Source organism: Xiphophorus hellerii, chromosome 6, assembly GCF_003331165.1.
Source record: "Xiphophorus hellerii strain 12219 chromosome 6, Xiphophorus_hellerii-4.1, whole genome shotgun sequence".
Classification (NCBI taxonomy): domain Eukaryota; kingdom Metazoa; phylum Chordata; class Actinopteri; order Cyprinodontiformes; family Poeciliidae; genus Xiphophorus; species Xiphophorus hellerii.
Window position 1 is genome coordinate 6,632,415 of NC_045677.1, and position 23,258 is coordinate 6,655,672.

At 38.2% G+C, this 23,258-nt stretch overlaps 1 protein-coding gene across 1 annotated transcript in view; it reads right to left on the minus strand.

Moving 5' to 3' along the window:
* The window catches only part of gpr158b (G protein-coupled receptor 158b), a 78,975-nt gene that overhangs the window by 44,449 nt on the left and 11,268 nt on the right, over window positions 1-23,258 (minus strand). Inside the window, exon 3 of the mRNA XM_032566265.1 lies at window positions 4,412-4,514. Within this exon, the coding sequence (XP_032422156.1) occupies window positions 4,412-4,514 (103 nt within the window). The remainder of the gene's footprint in view (window positions 1-4,411; window positions 4,515-23,258) is intronic.

Below are 23,258 nucleotides of genomic sequence, written 5' to 3' on the forward strand. Positions count from 1 at the left end.
AGAGGTATGTTTGGAAAAATGTGCACTGGAAATGTAAATAGTCCTGTGTTTGTGTGAAAATATAAAAGAAAAAAGCGTCTGGGGCTAACTTCCTCCAATAGTGGGACTGAAAGCAACTTTTAGTTCAGAAAAGAATTATAATTTATACCTTTGTTAAAAATCTTTGTTTATACCTTTGTTAAAATCCTAATCTCACCACATTGTATGCCTGAACAATATAAAGCATATCTTTGGCCAGAGAATATGATTCAGATTGTTGAATAGTTGTATGGAGGTTTTGTTGGAATCAATAAATACAGTTCAAGCAGGAATTGGCGAGAATTCAGGTTGGTATCAGAATTTGCAGATTTTATAGTTTTGGATTTTGTTTACTGAGAGAGTCTACAGATTCTTGAAAAGTCTTAATTTCATGTATCTAAAATGAATCCATTAAAATGACTTCAATTTAGAAAAAAAATGTGATGTAGCCTTAAATACATTAATGACAGGTCTTACATTTGGTCGAGGCAGGACTATCTAATCTTGTTTAAGTAGTTTTTATCTGTCAGGCTAAAGTTGAGTCAGCTCAGACCTGTTCATTGAGTTCTGACTTGAGCCAGGTGAGGCTACCACTAAGTAGCTGCTAATATACCCTTGCTAGCTAGCTAGCTTTTCTGCATCTATTATGGGCAAGTGCAAATTTATCGCCAGTTGGGCTAAAACTTTCGTTTTTGTCACTGACTCACTTCTGTTGCCACCCGCACTCAAGAACAGCATCAAGACCTGCAGTGTGAACGTAGCTTTGGTGCAGTAATCCTGTTGAGCATGCAAGCAATACCAGCAGCAAACATCTGCTCATATATCAGCCGTTAAGGTCAGCTGCCCTGCAACTTTTAGATGTGTTCCTGGGTCTGACACACCTGAATCAGATGGCAAAATTACCTAGCCATCTGTCAAGTTCTCCAGAGTCCTGTTAATGACCTCATTATTTGACAGATGTGTTGAAGGAGAGACGCTTTTAAAGTTGCAGGACACCTGCTCTTAAAAATTGGAGCTTCAGACTCCTGGGAATATAAAACTGTGGTTCTTCTGCACGACTGTATTGGTAAAAAGTTAAAAGAAATGGAAAAGTCTTGCCTTCTGCTATCAAACAATCTGGTAAATGGGTCCTGACATTTTGTCACTTTCCAATTATGCTAGCAGTGAGTGCTTTAGAGTGAATCGAAACAGTGTGGAAAAAATCAAAGAGAAAATCCAAAAGCCACCTGATAAATGTTTAAGAAACAGTGAGGCCTCATGTGCGTGCAATGACAGAGGTGATGAACAGCCAAGCTGACAAATGGCAGGATGATGAATAAAGTACAGACACGGGGACCAATGCGATGACAGGAAATAATTTAAAGCCAGCGTCGAGGCAATGTCTGAACGAAAAGCACAATAAGGAAGGAAAAGAACTCACAAGGGACTCAAGGAGACCAGAAAATACAAGAGAAAGTCATTAAAAGACAGAAACGGAAAATACACAGAGCAAACGAGACTTGAGAGCAAAGCACCATGAACAAACTAAAAGCGAGTGAAGCAGCTCTATCCTCAACTGAGCCTCTAACTGCTAAAAAACATGATAAAACTGACTGAGTTACATCTCCATGATAAGATGTTCTGGTAAATTTAAGACAGAAGTCAGTGAAGAAGCTAAATTATGTCAAAAACATCCTTTTTGTTCTGAATCTAAAGATCTGCTGAGCTCACCTTTCATCAGCAATGTTTTAAAAGGGCTGCATTGTGTGTTTTTCAGCCACATAGTGGCATTTAATAGCACAACCAAGTAACTATGTTACCTTCAGGTGTTATAAAAATCCTATATGTATCAAATATGACTCAAAAGAAATTTGACTTTGTAATTTATCGCCTTGAAATTGAATTGAGCCTCTGTCTCTTTAAGAAGCTCCTGCTCTTTCTGAAACTCCGCCTCAACTTCATCTATACTTCCTGGAGGCGGAAGTTGAGATGACTTGAGAAAACAAAGCACACAAACAAAGTGTGTGTGCTTTGTTTTTTACATCAGAGGAATATTAACAAAGTTTTGTGCACATTTATATAGGAACTGAAGCTCTGAGGAGGAGCTTCATCCTTGTAGGTGGAGCTAGGTCCACACAGATGTTTTGCACAGCTGAATGGTTGCCATGGAGATTAAAGGTTTTCTAAAACATGCATGAAAGAATTAAGGCAAGACTCCAGGTATGTTTTGATGAGGGAATAACATTACAACATGATATAATGTTAAAATAAGTCAATCTTAAATAATACTATCCCTTTAAATGAACTCTAACTTTCAAGACATTGCAAAGAAAGACAGAGGGAAGGTTATCCATAGACACCCCCTGTTTCTTTCAGTTTGTTGCCAGGGAACAACATAAAACCTGTTCCCACTTTGATCTACTTTTTTCTTTTGCAAAGAATAAAACTCAGGTTTCAGGCAGGAAAATCAAAGTTGCTATCAGCTGTGAACAAGAGACGGTCTGCATGGGGGTTTGGAAAATGACTGTCTTCCCACACGCAGTCTCTTGACTACTCGCCTCATCAAAAGGCATTATAATAAACTTCAGCTTAGCATATTAACCTCCCATAGGCGCCGCATGTTGGAGTCGGGAGTGTGAACCAATCAGAACTGCCTGATAATTTTTTCCTCATCAAGGCCAACCTTTCTGCCCGACCACACGACCCCGCTCTCAGTCAGCTTCTTAGAATGAAGATGTTTGAATGCAATGCATGATTCGGGACAAATCGGTTTCGTTTTTACAGCGCAGTGTGTGTGCGCGCAGCTGAAATCAGAAATTAACATACAGCATATAAAAAGACATAACCTTTTGTTCCCTGCCACTGTCTGACATTAAATCAAACTAAACCTCTCCTGCTCTACATCGGCTACAACTTACAAAATCTATTGCTAAAAAAATGAGAGACAATTGGATTAAAATGAGGACTTTGTAGTGACCACCCCAAATTATTGTAACTTTCTGGCTGTTTGGACTTTTCATATAATTGTTTGAACATATAAATGGGACAATATTTTTTAGAATGTTGGGTTTTTTGCCGTATCAAAATTGGTTTATTTTTCAAAATTGCAATGGAAACAATTTTCTTGCATCACACAGTCACATGATCAACAGTCGAATGTTGTCCGGAAAAGACGAAGAAGACGACAGGAAGTGCTGGGAAGATTATGATGCCGCGTGTTTCTTAATTACTTATGGCGTGAACAAACTTATTTACGTGTGATTTTAATTCCGTTTTTTATCAACTGCAAAACTGTGTGTACTTTGCTTTTTACATCAGTAGAATATTAACAAAGTTTTGTGCACATTTATAGTGGAAAAGCTGCTTTTGAGGCACTGCCTTATCAAACTAGAGGTAGCCTCAGTTTAATTCAAATGTTGCTAATTAATTTATCATAAGCATACCATTTTATCTTGGTGTTCTGAGGATTTAGAAATAATAATAATGAAAAGGAAAATTATTAAATTTGACGACTTTCTGAAGCAGAAGTGATAGATAGAATGTTGACCCAGAACATTTCTGAGCGTCATAACATTTAGCAAATAGAGGTAATTTAACCTCAAACAGGAAAAGTTTACTTTAACGTTGGATATTGAGAGAAAACAAAACACTGTAACAGAGTGTGTGTAAATATCTGGTTTTACTTGTGCTTGTTTAATACACCTGACTGCAACAGGACGATTGCCCGTCTGTACTAAGGTGGGTCACAAACTCGTCTTGCCAATGTGAAAATTGATGCTACTAGTGGGAAAATCCACAAGTAAATTTCTATTTAAACATTTGCAATAATTTAACCCACTGAGATTAATTTTTTCCACAGTTAGTCACATAAAAACCACAAAGTTTTAAGATTTTCTATGGAATCGTATGCTGTAAATCACAAATAATTCATGACTGTCAAGTGGGAGTAAAAGGATATTAGGTTTTTTAAATAAATAAAAATCAAACTAAACATTTTATATATAAATATATATAAAATTCAGTGTCACAAAATAGTCAGCAATCATTGCACTGACAAAATTAAGGACATGAAGGTTGTGGTTGTAACAGGGAATATGGTGGACGAGGTATGAGTTAAATGTCACTTATTCCCCTTTGAGAGTCCAGACCAACTCATGGTGCAATACCACAGTAAGCAAAGTCACAACCCTTTTTCACTTTGAAGTTTCCCAGCTGTAGAAGCCGAGTACACACTTTAAGCTTTGAAAAGAACATCAGATAAAGGGTATACTGTACCTGTCAGCTATACAGGGGGATTGTTTCTTTTCTGAGTTACAATCAGTCTTTTGTTCTGGCAGCAAATTGCACAATCCAGTTTTTTAAAATTATTATTATTATTCTTTATTTTTATAATACAACGAGATTTGTAACCTACTTTTAAAGCCATTGAGTGCCACTCGGCTCGGATGGTAAAATCCTTTCCTGCACAGGCACTTGTACTTGTCCAGCACAAATCCGTGGCCGCCAACGGGAGTGCACTGGAAGAACAAAGACAGAGAGAGAAACACAGCGGATCAAAATGCTGTCATGAGAAAGCGTGTCACAGGAGGGAGCAGGGATGAGGGTAAGTTTGGGGTGATGTTTTGATAAGAAGGTTAGAAATCCATGCTCTTAATGCAGCAGTGCTGCCTCCGTATAGCAGCCTCCAGCAGAATATTTGTCTGCTGCATGGGGTGCAGCGGTTCGGATGACGGTGTGCTCTCGTCTCGGCCTTGAGCAAGTTTGGAAGCAAGAAACAACGATTTACCTCACTGACTGAGCCAGTCCTCCATATGCCGGCAGAGAGAGAAGAAAGAATCCACTCAGCTTCTAAGTGTTTCTGATTTAAAGAACGGCGTCTTCTTTAATGTGCTTTTCCTCAAAGAAGGAACATAGTTATCCACATACACCTTATAGCTTTATATAGAGAAAATGTATATAGCAACCAGTCTTCATAAAAGCAATAAGTAGCAGCACTAAACAAAACAAGGGTTAAAACGATTAATCGGATTAATCGTCATGAATTGTGATTAATTGATTATTAAAAATAGTCGTCAACTAACTTAGTAATTGATTGATCGTTTATCTGCAGTATACAGAGTCAAAAAAGATCATTTGCTGAAAAAAATAACACAACACGTCAAAGCAGCCAAAACTGTAAAGAATACATGTATATTTTGCATTTAAGATGCATTTGTAAATATGTTTCAGCCAAAACTCCTCAAGTGGCAGATTTAGCTTCATTTGGTTCAAAATGACCAAGGGAATACTGTTATTGCATTTTAGGCAAACATTTTTATATGATAACCATCAAAATAATCAATACATTAATTGCTTGTTAAACTATTTGCAGCCTTACAACATATCATGTATTGTTTGTTGTTTGTGCGGTTTTCTATTGGTTGTCAGTTAAAATGACAAATTAATCATGGTCATGATCAAGGGTTGGTCAGGTCTGGCCTCTGCAACATTATGACGCCAACGCATCAGCTGACTGCCTGAATAAAATTCAGCTCCATCAGTGAACGTTTTCTTCCCTGACATCTACAGGCATATCTGCAGATGTTAATGCGAGGAGTCATCGAGCTTAAATTGTACAGGAGTGGTTCAAGGAGCATTGGACATGACTTTCACACATGGATTATCCACCACAGCCCAATCTTTAACCCCATGAAAATTACTGGAGAGAGTTGGTCCGTAGCGGTATAACTCTCCCATCACCTCTACAACATGTTGATGGAAAACGAAGGCAAATCTGGACGGGACATAAGGTTAACGTAATGGCTACAGAGTGGATGCACGCCATAACAAAATCTGAAGGCAGTCCAGTGAAATATGAGAGGGTGTATTATTTTTGTCATCGCTCACTAACGACGTCGTTCATGGGTCTGGATGCTACGTATAATGGAGGGAAGAAGGAAGTCAGCAACTTTCAGTGTTAGAAAGGTTTGAAAATGATCTCGTTGTGATTCGGTGAGTCTGGATGGATTACGAATGGCTTTGTCACACTTTTCTGACTAACACATGACAATAACAATAGATAATAAAGATATGAGTCAATGATATTGCTTCTGCTCTATTCTTAGATTGGGACATGAAATGGTACTTTTTAAGATATCTTAGCTGGCTTCATGATTTTAGAAAGATTTAGAATAGAAGAATAGAATAGAATTCAACTTTACTGTCATTGCACTGTCACAAGTACAAGCAATTTATTTTTTGTTGTTAAATGATTTCTTGATTCTACATATCAGTATGGAAGAAGATTAGAGTCACTGAAAAAAACGACTTTTTTCTCACAATTCTAAATTTAATCTTATGAGATTAAAGTCACAATTCTATTTTTTTTTTTCAGTGGCCCTATTCCTCTTCCAAAGGTCAGAGGTGAAATTGGACCAAAAATATGCCTAATTACAGTTGATTTATGATTGAATAATGAAGACAATTGGGTTTTTTTCTCAAAGACAATGTTGGTTTGGATAACTTTTTCCCTTTAACAAATCAAATAACTGTTTGAAAACGGATTTTTGGATTTTCTCCGTTTAGCTTTGCGTTTAATGTGTTTAATGCCATAAATCATTGTTTTGTTACAAAAAAAAGGAACTAAAACTGTGGAACTCTACCCATACAATGCAGGCTGCAAGCTTTCTCTCTTCTCAATGAAGTGAAAAATTCACACTTGACAGCAAAGGGCGCCACATATCTCACATAACACTGAATAACCAAAGCTCCGTCCACACTGATGATTGTGATCTTTTTTCCCACTGCAGTGTTTAGTCTCAGTAATGAGCTTGTTTCAGGCATGTTATTGATTTTCCTGCATCTTTCTACACGCTCCTCTGCAGAGCAAAAGCTGCAGACATGTTTGCAAGCGGGGCACTTGCAAACATGCCCGACATCAGGGGAAATCACTGGGCTTTGACAAGGAACCGGGAAACTAATTAATATCTAAATTAGGAATTAGGGGTTGTTTGCGGATTTTTAGTGCGGCAGTAAAAATTCCGGCTTGAGTCGACAACCGGGGGAGCTACTTAAGCTTGCTGACCATCTGGATCGTAAACATGACCACATTCGCACACAGTACAGAAACAAACTGTGGACCTGCATGACAAAGCATTGTGACTAAATAATTCATTAAACATTTTCAATGAATGTTCTTAAATGGTGCATTTCATTCCACACTTCGTTGATAACGACAGAATGTAACTTTTACAAAAATATGTTTTTTACATATTTGTTAAAACTGTCAATCTGTTGTGACACTATAATATGAGATGGGTAATCTGTGGAAAGATGAGCAATTAAAACAATCCAATCAGAGCCTGACGGCGAGTCTATCATCCTTGTGCATGTGCTGCTTAATGTGCTAATGGCCTAGCTAGCTTTAGCATTGGTGACAGACTCCTGTTGTGGTAAACCAGCAGTAGCCTGATTGGCAGCATTAAGTCCCTCCTCCTTGCTCTGATTGGTTGTTTTCTGACAGAGCGGTGTATTTGTTCAGATGACAGCCGGACCATAGGGAGAAGCTTGATCTTTTCACAGGTTATCTGTCTCATACTATACTTTCAAATATATATATGTATATATATATATAAAACATAATTTTAAAAAAATAAGTCACATACTGCTGCTATAAGTGGTGGTCTCCACAAGAGAAGCTGGTGTAGAACATCACTGAGTCCCAGAACAGAATAGAAGTAAACATCTATCACTAATTAATTCAGCTTAAGGGCACAAATATGTGAGTTATTCTAGAGACTTCTTCTCCCTTCATCTTCCATTTAGAAAAATACATACTGGTAGATTTGTGTCCACGAAGAACTCTGCATGCTGAAGCTCCCTGCAGAATGTCTGCACAGATCATTTCCCAAAGCTGACAAACAGCCTCTTATCTCCAAACTGGGAAGCAGCAAGCGAGAAGGAGGTGCTGCAGAGGGTGTAAATGCCTGGTCTGGAGAGTAAACAGTTGTCAGGATAAACTGCAAATCAGTGCTTGATTGTCACATGAGATAGGGAAGGCAGACATGAGAGTTACGATGCATCCATTCATCCTTTTTCTAACACCCTTGTCCCTATTGGGGTCGAGAGGTGCTGGTTCCTATCTCCAGCTACTTTCCGGGCGAGAAGCGGGGTTCACCCTGGACAGGTCACCAGTCTGTCGCAGGGCAACACAGAGACAGACAGGCCACACAACCATGCACGCACACACTTACACCTAGGGAGCATTTAGAGAGACCAACCTGACAGTCATGTTTTTGGACTGCGGGAGGAAGCCAGAGAACCCGGAGAGAACCCACGCATGCACAGGGAGAACATGTAAACTCCGTGCAGAAAGACCCCGGGCCGGGAATCGAACCCAGGACCTTCTTGCTGCGAGGGAACAGCTCTACCAAAGGTGCCATGATGCCTCCATTATTTCCATTTTTGCAAGAAAACACGCCATGCCATTACCCTAAAAAATATTGCTGAGCTAGGTCTTCACATCAATACGCAATGAATGTTTGAAATGTAAGAATAATCCAGTAGTCCTTTGTAAGGGAACTTTTTTTATCTTCTCGTTAGCATATTAGTAATATTTTCACATAAACAGTGTAAAAGGCTAAATCTTCATGCTGGGTGAAAGTGAGGATGGATTGAGTGACAATGAGAGAGAAACTAAATGCCATGTATCAAGTTGCCAAACAGTGACGTTGTCATAAACAGTTGTGGGGAAAAAAAGGACACCCTAGAATGCCTATATGTTGTGATATGTGGATTTTTAATATCACTTCTGGAGAAATAGTGATAGAAAAAGGAATTTAGTGAAAATCTTCTGTAAAAAATATATTCTAAAACTGAATTATTTAGGCATGGAGAGGACGTGTGTGACAGAAACCACATAAAGCAGTACGGGAAAAGAATGTTAGACTGGGTATGAAGCACGGGGGTGGAAGTGGCATGGTATGGAGATGCTTTGCTGCAGCAAGATTCTACTGAATATGGGTGCGTTATAGGAAAAATGTAAAATCACCTCAAATAAAAATCTAATCTGAAGCAGAACAGGATCCTGCAACATGACAATGACCCAAAAACGTACCAGTAAATTCATCAAGGACTGGACAAGAATTGAGATGGATGAGAATTAAGAAAGACAAAGTCTGAGTCAAAGTGCAGATTTTAATCTCACTGAGATGTTTGAGGTAACTGAGAGAAAGAGCTGAATGAAAGGAGTCAGGGATAGCTGCAAGAAGAAACCTGGGATGCCTGCGTGCAAAACACATGGCATCTTTAGCTTACAACAAAGTTTCAGCAATTCAGCTGAATTTAAACTGTATATTAAAAGTGAAATTTAAAATTTCCTTCGACTTCAAAGCGAGCGTTGTTGGAGCAAAACTAGCACAGGACTCCATCTGATAAGTGATATTGAAACTAAAAGATTGTCTTCAGTGCTATTCTAAAATCACTTCAAAACTAAACACATTTTCTAATTGAGAATTTATCTGAGGGAGACTCAGAGAAGCACACCAGAATTTATTATGAACATCATCTTCTGCTTACTTCAAAGAAAGAGAGGACTCATTAATAAGACATGCCCAGGGATTCTGGGGTGGGCAAAAAATGATATATGAGGTTTATTTTAAGACTTTATTGCGCCCCATGCTTCCAAGGAAACACTATCACTTTATTTCCTTCTTTCTTTTTTTTGGACTCAAACTACCTGCTACAAACACAGATATCTGAAATTGGTTTCCAAACACAAATACAAATGAAATACAGAAAACACCAACGTGACGCTTTAAGACGTGGGCTTTGACTCGGATTAATTCAACCTTTGGCTCTCCACTGTCGGTTCAAGTGTGGTTTCACCAGTGTCACTTTTCCAGCAGAAAACCCAATTAACCATGTAGCAACCCACAAAGAGGCACTTGTAAAGGGCAGCAATTAAGCAACACAAGGCCAGCCTGTTTTTTTTTCTTAGCAAGTATGAAAGGGCAATGAAACAGTCGTTTGACACGTCTCAGGGTGATGGATTACGACAGGTTCAAGGCGAGAGGAGCATTTTCCTTTCAAAGAATGGTTAGGGTTACATTTACTGCAATCCCCTAGTTTGACAGAGTTCAGGGCATTCAGAGGAAGCTAAAATGCTTGATATATTTGTACAATATAAAAGCAGTCAGGTTCATATTTTTCCCCCTCCATAAAAGAAACTCCATGTCTCAGAAATGAAAGCTGAGCTTTTCATGATGACCTGTTTACTTACAGTAGATCTGAACAAGTACTTCTCCTGTTCGCTTCCATTATTTATAAGAGAAAACAGTCAGTCACTGAAGATCTCTCAGTCTCCAAGTGAGAAGTCAAACCTTTTGACCCTTTTGCCCTAACCGTTTGAATATTACAAAGTCTGCACTATGTGGAGAATGAACCGTTCTCTATGCTGAGTTCTTGATGCAGGGGCGCCGCCAGGAATCTTGGTCCCCTTGACAAAAAATTTTATTGGGCCCCCCCAGGTCAGGAGCGATGTGGACTAGAGCTGCTGCTGACTAACTCATCTGTTGTTAAGTGGTAAAAGGTACAAGGGACAAATTAAATATATGAATACCTGGGTAATTTTTTTCCTTAATTCATTTAATGCTTGTGAAAAGGAGGCAAACAATAGTCTGTAGCTAAGCTAACTATGCTAAATGGTTGATAATCTCACACAGTCTGCCCACCTCTCTTGGAGAAAAACTGGGTTATAAATTGACACTCTTCCTTTTTCTCTTTCTATATTTTATTTATTTATTTTTAAATCCTGACTTTATAATTTTTCTAGGCAGCATAGTAACAGCCACAGTCGTTCTTGTCTTCTACTGGATGCTGCTGAACACCGTGACGGTCAAGTGCGCCAAGCAGGAACGAACCATTTCATGCAGATCCAGGGGGGTTCAGGGCAAATGTGTGTTTTTTGGTCTGGGAGTGAGAACATTAAATTTTTACAGCTAAAAACAATTGTAGAAAACACAATATGATTAATTTTGTAATTGACAGGGTCCCAATTTTTTTTTTATTTCTATGAACAAAAAATAAATAAATAAATTGTGGAGGGCCACCTAGGAATTGTCCTAACTTTTCCCCCCTATACGGCGCCCTGTCTTGATGTATGAATTCATGAATTCCATTTATTAATACCAAAATACAGCTGGTCCATTTCACATGCCACCTTTAAGAGGAAGCAAGTCAAAATGGTCCCCCAGAAGGGGTTGTGATCTCCTTTGTTAGCCTCTACGTAAGTTACGCCCCAAAGAGGGCGTTCCCTTGCTTCTAGTATTCTGTAATCTTATCTTTGAGGGTGTTTTCTAACATGTCATTTCTTTTAGCTTTAGCATAGCTTTAGCTTAGCAACTAGCTCACAGAGATAGAAGGAAAACACAGAATTATTTATTCTCAACAGCTATGAAAGGACCACACAAATTATTGCTAAAGCGAAGGCGCTATATTTTCAATTGTAGAAACACAGCCTGATGAATCATCCCCCTGCATCTCTGCTGCATAAAATTACCTGGGCTGTTCACAGGTTGACCTTGGCCGTGACAGCCTAATGTCACCACCTGTCATCTACTCCACCAAACTCACCGCAGCCAATTTTATTGTGGCGGTAGCAGTGAAAAGGTAGGTGGTTGCTATGAACAACAAGTACTCACAAGGAATTGGAGTGGAGAAAGTTTGAATATCTCTCAGGATAAACTGAAGCTAATAATCATTATAATAATAATCTTTATTGTCTATAAATGCCAGTGGGAATGTGCCTTTGTCTTTGCAAGGCGGTTAAAAAAAACACAATACATAATTAAAAAGATCACAAGCTTTCAAACCAGCAATGGACACAACTTCAGAAATGAACCCAGAACCAAGTGCTAGTGGCCACTTATTTAAGTCTGAAGTGGCAACGTGGAGCTGGGAATGATACCAAACCAAAGAAATAGCAGGATTTCTCCCAGTGTATTATAAGCCTGGTGGGCCACCAGGCTGAGTGTCATTTGTATACTTTAGATAGGGTTTTTTCGCCCCACACCATCAGGAAAGACAGATCAAGCTAGATTGATAGTTGATGCATTGGGGGAGTGCAAACCAATTGCGCTGTTTCTGCACCTGCCCGTTGGCCTCACAGACTGTTATTTCCAAATTATGAAGCCTGCTCATATGCCTCCAAATTTTTGTAGCTTGTAGCCACTGGTGGACTGCCCTAGAGCTCACTACCATCGGATGTAGCAGGTTTTCTGGGGGAAACCCTAAAATAATGTTCTTTGTGATGGTAAATAGCAGTTCTATTAGCAATACAAGCTGAAAACAATGTAATTTGATGGATTCCAAACATATCGTCAGACCTTTCTAAAGTAGTGGCCAAAGTCAGTTTTACCAAAAGTGATTTTTTTTTTTTTTTTTGCCTGAATCATCTTTTGGCACTAAAAGTAGTGTTGTTTTGCTTTGTTTTGTTTTTCCTCAAAATCACTTTTGGAAAAAAATTATTTTGGTCATCATTTTAGGAAGGTCATGATCTTATGATCTTCACTTAATTACTACATTTCAACCAGATGTCTACATACATTGTAAAAAACCCCCCAAAAAAACAGAAAATGTAACCTTTATTTTCTCACTGTTTCAAGTTTAAGTTTTCCTATTTTAGGTCAGTTGGTTTGCCAAAATTATTTATATTTGCTAAATTCCAAAAGAATAACCTCAAAAGAACATTGTATTATTTCCTTCAAATTGTCTTCAGTTCAGCTGAGAGGACGTGGTTAGAGAAGCCTATCATAAAGTAGAGCTTCTTCAGTGACAGTCTGCTGCATCCTAGGTGCACAAATAAGCGTTACGAGACCCTTCCATCCCAGCAGCTGTAAGACTCTATAACCACCACAGGTACCAACAATAATAATAATTAATAATTTTACAGTAATATTTTTCTTATGTTGTAAATTATGTCAAAACTTTTTAATCAGAAGAAAACAGCCAACATATCAGAAGGAGAGTTATGGACGCCACAGCAGCGTACAGCCGTCACACAGGAAAAAATACAGATTCTGTATTCCAGAGACGAACTAAAAGTGCAACATCAGATGTTGGAAATACTTGAAGAAATGATCAAAGCAGATAAATCAAAGTCAGATACCAAACCAAAGCTATACTTTAGCTCCGGTTAAAGTATAGCTTTAGCTAGAGCAACCTGTCTGATTAAACTCTGCAGAGTTTAATGGCTGCAAAGGTAAAATTAAACTCTTTCTGCGTTAGACCTTCACAGCAGATTTGATCATCCATCTTACCGCTCAAGAAATATAGCACTTTAAATCTTGCTCAAGAAACGGCCATACATTTTTACAGGGCCCTGAAAAAACACCAGTGAGTTTCTCATATGGGAAGTGTAATAAATATTGTACGATATCTGGTTTCTTTTGCCAGAAGCAATCTGCAATTGAAAAAATAAACCATCTTTACATTTATTAGAGAACACCTTTATTTTTGCTTTGCAGTCTGACGTGCCTGTTTTTGACATTTTTCCTCACCATGAAGTTGTGAACATGACACAATAGGTGGCAGCTAGAAAGAGAGAAAAAGAGGCAGAGAATGAGAGCGGCACCCTTTGGAGATCTATAAATACACTGGAAGCAATAAACCCTAAAAGCATTACAATCACTCCGTCTCCAGTGTACATGAAGCTGCCTGCTGTTGTTTCACAGAGAGTCTACTGAGCACTGAAACACTGGAGGACAGAAGACCTTGGTCGGTCTGGAATATCCCTAGCTGAGCTTTCATTACAAACGTGCACAAAACGTTGATAATATTCCGCTAATGTTAAAAAACATAATTTCGCAATTGCGGTGTTTCCAGTATTATAAATCACTTTAATAAGTTTGTTCACGTGATAAGTCATTAAAAAATATGCCACCATCCTTCCACTTCCTGTTGTTTTCTTCGTGTTTTCTGACTGCAGTAACGGACGGTTGTTGACCATGTGACTCATGGGATGCGGAAAAAATGTTTCCGTTGTAGTTTTGCAAGATACGCACATTTTCATACAGCTCAAAAACTACCTCATTCTAGTGCAAAAACATTTTTTTTTTCAATTAACCAAATTTATTTTTGTAATTCCAATTTGTGCAGGTTCAAGATAATGACTGGAAACGCTGGGTTTCCTACCCTAGTCACGTTGTTAGTTTTTACACATTTTGGGTTGTAATTTTGAACTTATTTAAAAAGATGTTCCACGAAATGAGCTGCCAGAAAAACATGACAGGAGTGAAATGTTAAACTGAGGATGCTGTGGTGGCGCAGGTGTAAAACACAACCCACATATGCCTTAGTCCTCGACGTGGCTGTTGCAGGTTTGATTCCTCGCCTGGCGCGAGCGACCTTTGCCGCATGTCTTCCCCCTTCTCCCATTTTCCACTTTCCTGTCAAATAAAGGCCACTGGAGCCAATAAAATCTTTAAAACAAAGAAATGTTAAGCTGAGTGTTGGGTGATGTAGCCTAAAAATAAAGTCTCTGACATTTTTTCATTCTAATTTAAAATCTTAATAGATGTTTTTTTTTTCTCTCCTTTCTTTTTAAATTACAAATGACAGAAAATATTTTTGTTTATATTTCAATCATCCCTTCTAGGAGTTGACCTGAATTCAACTCCTAGAAGTTGAATTCAGGAGTTGTTTTGAATTCTATAAGAATTCTATATTCTATATTCTTATAGCTCCATTCCATAAGAATGGAGCTATAAGAATAGCTCCATTCTTATACGAGCTATAAAGCATGACTCTAAAGCAAGATGTTAGGTAATGGGTGTGCTGACATCACTCTGAATTACTGAAACCCAAGGAGTCAATTGGTGATTTAAAAAAAAAAACACATTTCCCAAAAATTAAATCTTCAAAAACAGAAAATTTGATTAATCGATTAAGTTGATATATTGCCCTGCCCTGGTTAAACGAATGTAGGACTTTAAAACTTATCAGATGGGCTGCAGATATCTGGCTGGGCGGTCCCTGCAGCTCTTCACATCGCACTGAGCTGGAGGGTCTCTCTTAGTAAAGATCTGACGGTTGCTATAGAGTTGACAGCCTTTCATTGGCAGCCATTAAGCTGCAGGCGTTAGATTAGAAAGTGAATAGTGTATGTTTATGGAGCAGGAAACCTCCTTGGTGACTGTGACTCTCATACTCACACATTTTTCCTTCTACTTCAGCCTAATTAAAGATTACCAGTAGATGGGGGGGAAATGCTAGATTTGGAATACTGTTCTGAGTTTTATATGGACATTTAAAAACAGCAAAGAAATAATTTAACATTAACAAAAAATGTAAAGTAAAGTAAAGTCTTTATTGTCATTGTACATTTCACAAGCACAACCAAACTGGGCGGCAGTTCTCCCCTCAGTGCAATTACATCAAATAATCAATAAATAACAAAACTAATATAAATTATAAACTTTCAAACAAATAAGAGTCTTTTATAATGGCTTCTTTCTAATAGAGAAATAAAGTGAGAATATCAACCAAAAATCAATCAGAAAAATGACTTCCAAGTAATTTCTTGCCACTCTGGGCGATAATGAGCGACACCATGATGAGTTGATGACAACTGGCAATAACTTTTTTACAATGATGCGGAGGAATTATGTCCCATACGTCTTGCCAGAGTCGCTTAAATTCAGCTTCTTTAGAAGACTTTAGAGCACAGGCGTTCTGTTTTAGGTCACTGCATCACAATCCCATTTAAGTCCAGACTACCACCAGCCATCGACGCAGCTTTCTCTCCCTTTATTCCCCTTCCTGTCTTCTTCTGAATTGCACTCAGGCCAGCGCTCCACAACAGGAATGTTTAGATAAATACTGAAAGATTTAGCCAATTTTTGCTCCACTGGGCGACAACAGTGTGTTTTTGAGAACCATTTTTCATTCTTATCATCTCAGCCATCAGTAGCATTTACATTCAAAGCTGCACCAAACTGCAGCAAACTGCTGAAACTTAATTATTTTCCTATTTAATTCAATGTGCCGGCCGTCTAGAGAGTTTAACCATTACTCTGCAGCATATTGTAGGATGGATTCTCTGTCAGGGAATGCAGGGCGCATGGTGACAGTTTGACATGATTTAACTCTGGTATCATTTTAAAATATTGGCAAGTATTGCTACATCCTTAACAAACAGGATTCATTTGATAGTGTAATTGTTTTGAATACATTATTTCAATGATAATATGACCTTCGTTTTACACTGATCCACAATCTAGCTCTCTATAAAGATATATGTATTTGATCATTTGGCTACTTCATTCACAAATAAGGCACGATTTCAACACAGAACAAGAATAAAACTGTAGTTATTAATGCATTTTTACGTTGATGTATAAATGATGAAGTCAATTATTCAAAAAGAGAGAGAAAATGGTTTTCATCCCGTTTGGCAGTTTCTATTCTTTGAGGGATATATTGATGTTCTTCATCACAGAAGCTCCTGCATTCTCATAAAGTAGTTCGCAGATTCAGTTTGCAAGACATGATGGCCTGTTTCGGCCCATTTTGCACCAGTTTTAGACCGTGTCGTTTAACTTGAAGTCTTTCCTGCCTTTGGTGGCTCTTTGGTTGGTGGGAAGTGGGAAGAAGGCTTTATTACCCTGACAAACATCCTCGGCATCACAAAAACTCTCTCTCTCTCTTGGCAGAGCGAGAAAGGTGGACAGAATTTCCGCATTTATCTGTGCAACATCTAAACAGCTACTGCTCTGCTCAAAAGCTTATATACACTCATCACAGGCATGATTGCCATTTATTTGGAGCATTTAAAAAATAATCTGAACCTGTCAGTTTCAAAGGACTTATTATGCTACCTAAAACTGCAAGGGTTTTTTTCTTTCATTAGCCTCTTAAGAAAGAAACAATGAAGTAAAGTAAACTTTACTTTGCTTTACCAGATGGGGACTAAATAGTTATTTTCATCACTATATTCATGTTCTAAATTGGCTTTTTCTTAGATCGTCATCCATTCTTGTTTTAAAACGGAACCAAGGCAACATCTACTTGTTTCCCAGTCCAACATTGCTGAATTTCGTCAAAAATTGCCTAAAGTTGTTTTCAAGTCCCAGCACCCTTGTTAAAGTAATCTGAGCAGAATCTAAATTATCGTTCTTTCTCTTTCTGTTATCAACAATACGCTGAGCTCACAGGTTCAGAATAGGAAAGTAAAAAAGAATGACGAAGACCGATTACATAACAATCGCTTGAGGTTCATGTGACTATTTCATGTGCAAAGCTGGCAGAAGTGAGATGATGCTATGTTAGCAGATGGGGTGATAATCTCCTTCTGGTCTTTATTTACCCCTCAGAGGAGTTTATTTGCTTCAAGAAATTTGATTCTCAGATAAGAAGCAAGGCTTTGAAGGTAGAAAAAAAATGGAAGCAGAGAGAGTTTATAGAAGGCCAATGAAAGAAGGAGAAGAAGAAAAACACCTAAACATAAACAGAGGGCAAAGGGAAGAGACAGAGGGGTAACCCTCTTTGGCTGTGGCAGGATTTTACGCTCATTAACAGAGCTCTGGCTTTGAAGTCCCGCTATCTCCATCGGCACATTTCACACGACCGGCTCCAAAAAACACCACACATGAAGACTGAGCGACTACTCAGTACTACTCTAAGACACTCACATATACAGAAAAAATAAATAAATTACATAAACCTACTAAGATGCATCAAGTCAAAAATCACCCACGCCAATCATCATCCTCGCGTCTTCGTCTAATTATATAAGCAGCGGATCCTTATGTAAGAATCTTCCCCCTACCACTGACTGCATCCATAATGCATGAGGTTTTGTATTTGGTAGGACACATCCTACCTTCCTTCCCGTTCCCTCTGTATCTGGGCACAACGTGAAACAGTCCAGGAAGACGGCGAACGATGCGTACGATGCGGAAAGCTGCGTACAGACGCGCTGAAACGATGGTGGTGGTGCGGGGAATAAAGGTTCGGGGTCCATTAGGACGTTTTAGTGGGGCTTCGGAAAGTTGGAGGGAAGATGAGAAAACAAAAATCACAAATAAAAGAATTTAATCTAATATTTATTTTAGTCATGAATTTTTAACAACCTTTGTTTAATCATAAAATCTAATCTGCTTTACAATCATAATTATGAAATATAAGTTAAAATTATAAGATAGGTTTTGTGAATAAAGGTGAGGAAAAAGTCAATGTGTCATACTGTATTTCATAGCATTGTCTGTGGGTTTTCTAAGAGGGTCCCCAGCCAGAGGCTAATGGTGTTTGGGAGGCCATGGCATGGAAATGTTTTGGAGCCGATGCCTAACAGTCAGTGCAAATGATAAAATAGCATTTGAATAGCAAAAGCTACCTTTAAGCGTTCATACGAACTGAAAAGGAGCCAAATTTAATACTTTACACTGGGAAGACTTAAAAAGCAGCACATTGTGAAAGCCTCCCAGTCCTCTGCTGGTTTAGAAAAGCAACATCTTTACCAAGCAGAGCTCATGTTGCTAAAAACAGAATTTCAAGTTAAATGTACTGCAGCCGCCGCACTGGGCGATGTCAGCTCTGAGAGGAAGAGCAGCGAATTCAGGAGATCACATGAGGCTCCTTCACATTACTAAAATCTCATTATGATGTTTCTCTTCCCCTGAGCCTCGGGGTATGTTTGTACTGCTGGAGAGAAGGCAATGAGCCTCACATTGACTTTCCACAGCTCATTTCCCCAAAAAAACAACAAAAAAACTGTAGATAACAACGCTCTGAAATGATCTGTCTTATGTGCGCCTGTGGTCTGCTGACAGACTGTTTTAGCAAAAAATAAGGAAACAACTGGACTGTTCAGGCTCAGATTGCTATAGGAAAACACTGGTAAGGTCCCAAAGCAGCACATTAAAGTATGGGTAATAGGCTGGCTAAACAGCAGAACTCAGAGAATGATCACGCAAAGCAGCGAACAAGTTGAGGAAAGAAATGGAAGCAGTGAAGCACAAAGGGAGAGATGGAATCAAAAATGCAAAGAGAAGGGAAGAAATGAAAGCCTGGACCTTTCTCTTGCTTTAAAAGAGAAAAGCAAAAGCCATACTGAGTGGTAGTAACCAGCTTTAAAGAGCTCTTTGTTGTGTAATGTAACATTTCTGATCTTCCAATTTAATCTCCCATTTCTTTCCTGTCTCCACTAAACCAACTATCATATCCTCTGCTATTTATTATGCTGGTTTCTTCCAGAACTTTCTGCCATTGTCAGCCAAGAGGACGCTGTTTGAGCAGCAAAACAAATACTAATTTCTGCTCCCACTTTAAAACCATCACCATCCGGCTGTTTAAACACAGCGAACATCTGGTGTGGACTAATTAGCTAAGTACCAGAAACAGTTGTTGCTCTTATTGCTTACTGAGTGAATATGAATCTGGTCGTAATTCTCTAGGTTTTTCCGGGTTTCATTTTCTGCTCATGTTGGCTTTTGTTTGACCGTGTTTTCTAAAGTGGCAATCAGAGAACAGTAGTGAATGTTACTCTACTACACCATCTAAAACTGAATCGTCTGAAGTTTTTCTATTCACATTTGGAGAAGCACGATTTTGTTTTTTGAGAAATGATTCATCTACAAATATGCATATTCCATACACAAATAGAGCTGCATCTCAGAAACTTAGAATGTTGTCAAAAAGCTAATTTATTTCAATTAAAAATGAAATGATTCATTACACACATAGTAACAAATTTCAAGTATTTATAGTGGTTAATTTAGCTAATAATGGATTCCAGGCAGTGATAGTCTAAAAACGCATGCTGTATTGCAACAGTAAAAACAGTTCTCACATATGAGAGGCTAAATTTTATCAGCTGAAATCCATATCGCTGTGCAGAATGACTATACGTAAATATGAGTATCTATTTTGTACTAAATTACAAAAATAAATAAACTTTTTGGTGATATTCAAATTTATTAACCTCCACCTAATAAAGACAGTGCAAAACATTGTGTAAATAAGTCACAAGTAATCAAATTAAGTTTATCCAAATTAATGTCTTAACTTTAAACACAAAAAGTAAATTTGATTAACTTTATTATTTTTTTATTACTCGTGACCAATTAATGCATTTTTTAGTTTTACAGTGTATGTCAGCCGACAGGAAACACAACCTGTAGTTGGGGCTTGCATAAATATGAGCTGTGCTCGTTGCTTTTACCAAAGAAAACAAATAGACACCTTTTGTCATAGTTACAAAAAAAACATGTCACTATGAGATTATGAGATAAGGTGTCTATTATTTTTTCTTTGCTGAATGCAATGTGCTACTCAGACTGGGTTTGGTGAAAAGAGAAGAACAATAAGAAGAAGAAAAAGAAGAAGAAAATAAAGCCTTTATTTTGAGCTCCCTGTGATGAGGACAGAAGATGCCATACAAACAGAAGCACCATCTGTGCAGCAGAAGCAGCACCCGTCATATTGGAGCAGACAGCTGCCACCAGCTGAGAGTGGCTTATAAAAATTTAAACAATGCAGGGGGTCAAACATTAAAAAACCCTCCCATCAACCGTCTAACTACATACAAACATGGGTATGTGGGGGGTCCACATACCAAGAACGTGGTTAATTATTCAGCTCATCTCTCTGCAATCCGTTACGCTGCATGCATTATACATCCTAATGCCAGCAACATGCCTGCACAGCCCCTCTCCCCTGCATCGCCTCATCCAGAACCAGCGCTGTGCTGCAGACACGCTGCAGCGAAGGTGAGGGCGAATCCGCTCGCATATAAACAGCCTGGAGCCGCTCCTCCAGCGCGCCAAACATGCACATCCATCTCCCCCGTTATGTCGTTCTGTCATCAGTCAATGTGGCAAAACGTGATGTATGCCTGCCGCTGGTTCCAGCTCAGCGGTTACGCTGAAAGCGGCTCTTATTTACACCAGCCCTCCTTGACAACACGTGTTCTTCATCGTAACCCCCATGGAGGGGCCGTCCACGTCCAGCGCCTAATGACAGTATTCACACCTCAAGATTGTTTCAAATAGTCGGGTAGAGAGACATTTTTATGTATTTTATAGGTATTTCTATTATCTTTGCGGTGATCAAAGTCTAAAAAAGTGTGTCATTTTGTATTGAGTCTCACTTAGCCAATACCATTAGAAAGAAATGCATGTAATCATTGATTCTGGTCTTTTTTTGGGTAATATCTCTGCCAGCTGGATCAGACTATAGAAAGGGTTCACAAGGGAAGTAGCCCAGGGCCCGGATTTTTGGGAGCGGGCCCAAAGATATATTTTTTTAATGCATATATTGCAAATATTTTACTTAGTATAAAACTACTAAATTAGGTGAGTTTTATTAATATTTTTTGGGATTTGTACTACTATAAACAATATTTAAATATTTGAAAATTATAATGTTATAGTAAATTTCTTTGGGAACAACATGGAGTTATTGGCTACCTATTTCTATATGCTGATGTGGAAGACTACCTGTAATCTGCTTCAGTAAAATCATTTTTCCTTAGTGCACAAGGCACCAAAACTCAAAACTGGCTCCGGCCCAGGGGCCCACATTGTTTTAAGTCCGGCCCTGTCAGCCAGCTTTGCACATCCAGAGTCGGAAATGTTATTCGTTCTGATTTAGAAAATAGCTCAGTCAGATCAGATGGTAATCATCTGTGACCATCAATTCTCAAATCTTGCTAAAGATTCAAAATTTTATTTTGATCTGGTCTTGATCTGTGTTCAAGATTATTCATAGCATTGGCTTTATTCCAGATACTGAATAGTGTTTTTATGCATTCTACTCTTTTAATTAGGCCCAGTTTTATTATTTTTTATCATCTTTTATTTATTTTTTTTTTGCAAATTGGCGCTATTAAAATAAACTGAACAAAATGACCCTCCCACTTTACTACAATGCCTCGTTTTGCTTTATGCTGTCAGATAAAATGCCAATAAAACGCATTTTGTTTGCTTTTGTAATGTGATCAAATGAAAAAACAGTTCATGCCCATATTGGCTCTGTGTATGCCAAAAATAATGAATTCAGGTAATGAATAATAATGAATAATGACTTATTAAGACATCACAACTTTTAACTTGGTATTTTGTTAGTTTCTTAAGTGGGGAGGGCACACCCTCCAGTGAAGCACCTTTCAGAGAATATTGTGTCAGAAAAACACCTTCTTGATTAAATCAAAACACGGTGTTAATTATTAAAATACTTCAGGAGCGCATCTTAAAACTCTTTAAAGCCTCCATCCTACCCAGCCTTTCATGGATTCACATTTTACGTCAGCAGAATGATGGCTTTGCTCTCTCAGCTGGTGCTCTCAAAGTGAGCAAAGTGGTGTGAAGCAACAAAAAAATAATCATTTAAAAAGCTACAGCCAGATGTCTTTTTTAAGCTTTTGCTCAATAAATTGGACTTTTCTGAATCATAGCATCATGTACAGGCCGTCTTGATCAAAAGTGACTGAGCACGAATAAAAAAAGATCCAATATTATGACAAATTGATCTGGCTCAAAGTGGCTCAAAGTATTTATATCCCCTGAAAAAAAAATCTGAAAGGTGTGCCGTGAATTTGTATTCAACCTCCATTTACATTGGTACTTCAGATGTCATATAATGTGTGCAAAGCCATTAGAATTGATTTGAAGGTAGAGAAATTGAATACAGGATGGTAGATAGCCTGTTAAATCCTGCAGAAGAGCCAGGCTCGTAGCAGGACAACAAGGTGCAGCATGTTACTGTAAAAGTATTTCAAGTGCGGATACAAGCATAAAAACTAGCGTGATTACTCCTCAGGTTGTATTTTTTTCATATTTCCCATTTGAGAATTGAATTTCAAAGTGACAGCCATTTTTCAAGATTGCCACAATTTGAGCCTTTTAAACCAATTATTGACATAAAAGGTTGCCCATTTTCATAATCTGGATGAATTTTATGCCATATATGTGTTCAGCTGTGGTCATTCTATTCATACAGCTTTAAAGGAATAATATGTAACAAAAGCAGAAACTGAGAGCTTTCCTCTTTGCAAGTCTCACACCAGTCGCCAGCTGGAAGGAGATGAATATGTGACAGAAATAGACATCTTAGTGGTTAGCATTAGCTTCTATTTGATGTGCTAATACTTAGCAATTTAGCAGGGGTGGAGCTCATTTTTTATGTTTTCCGACTTAGCATTACCAACTTCTGCTAATTTTATGTGTTTAGCTGTTTAGTATGGATAAGATTTTTATTTAGTCCATTAGTGGTTAGTAAACCTAACT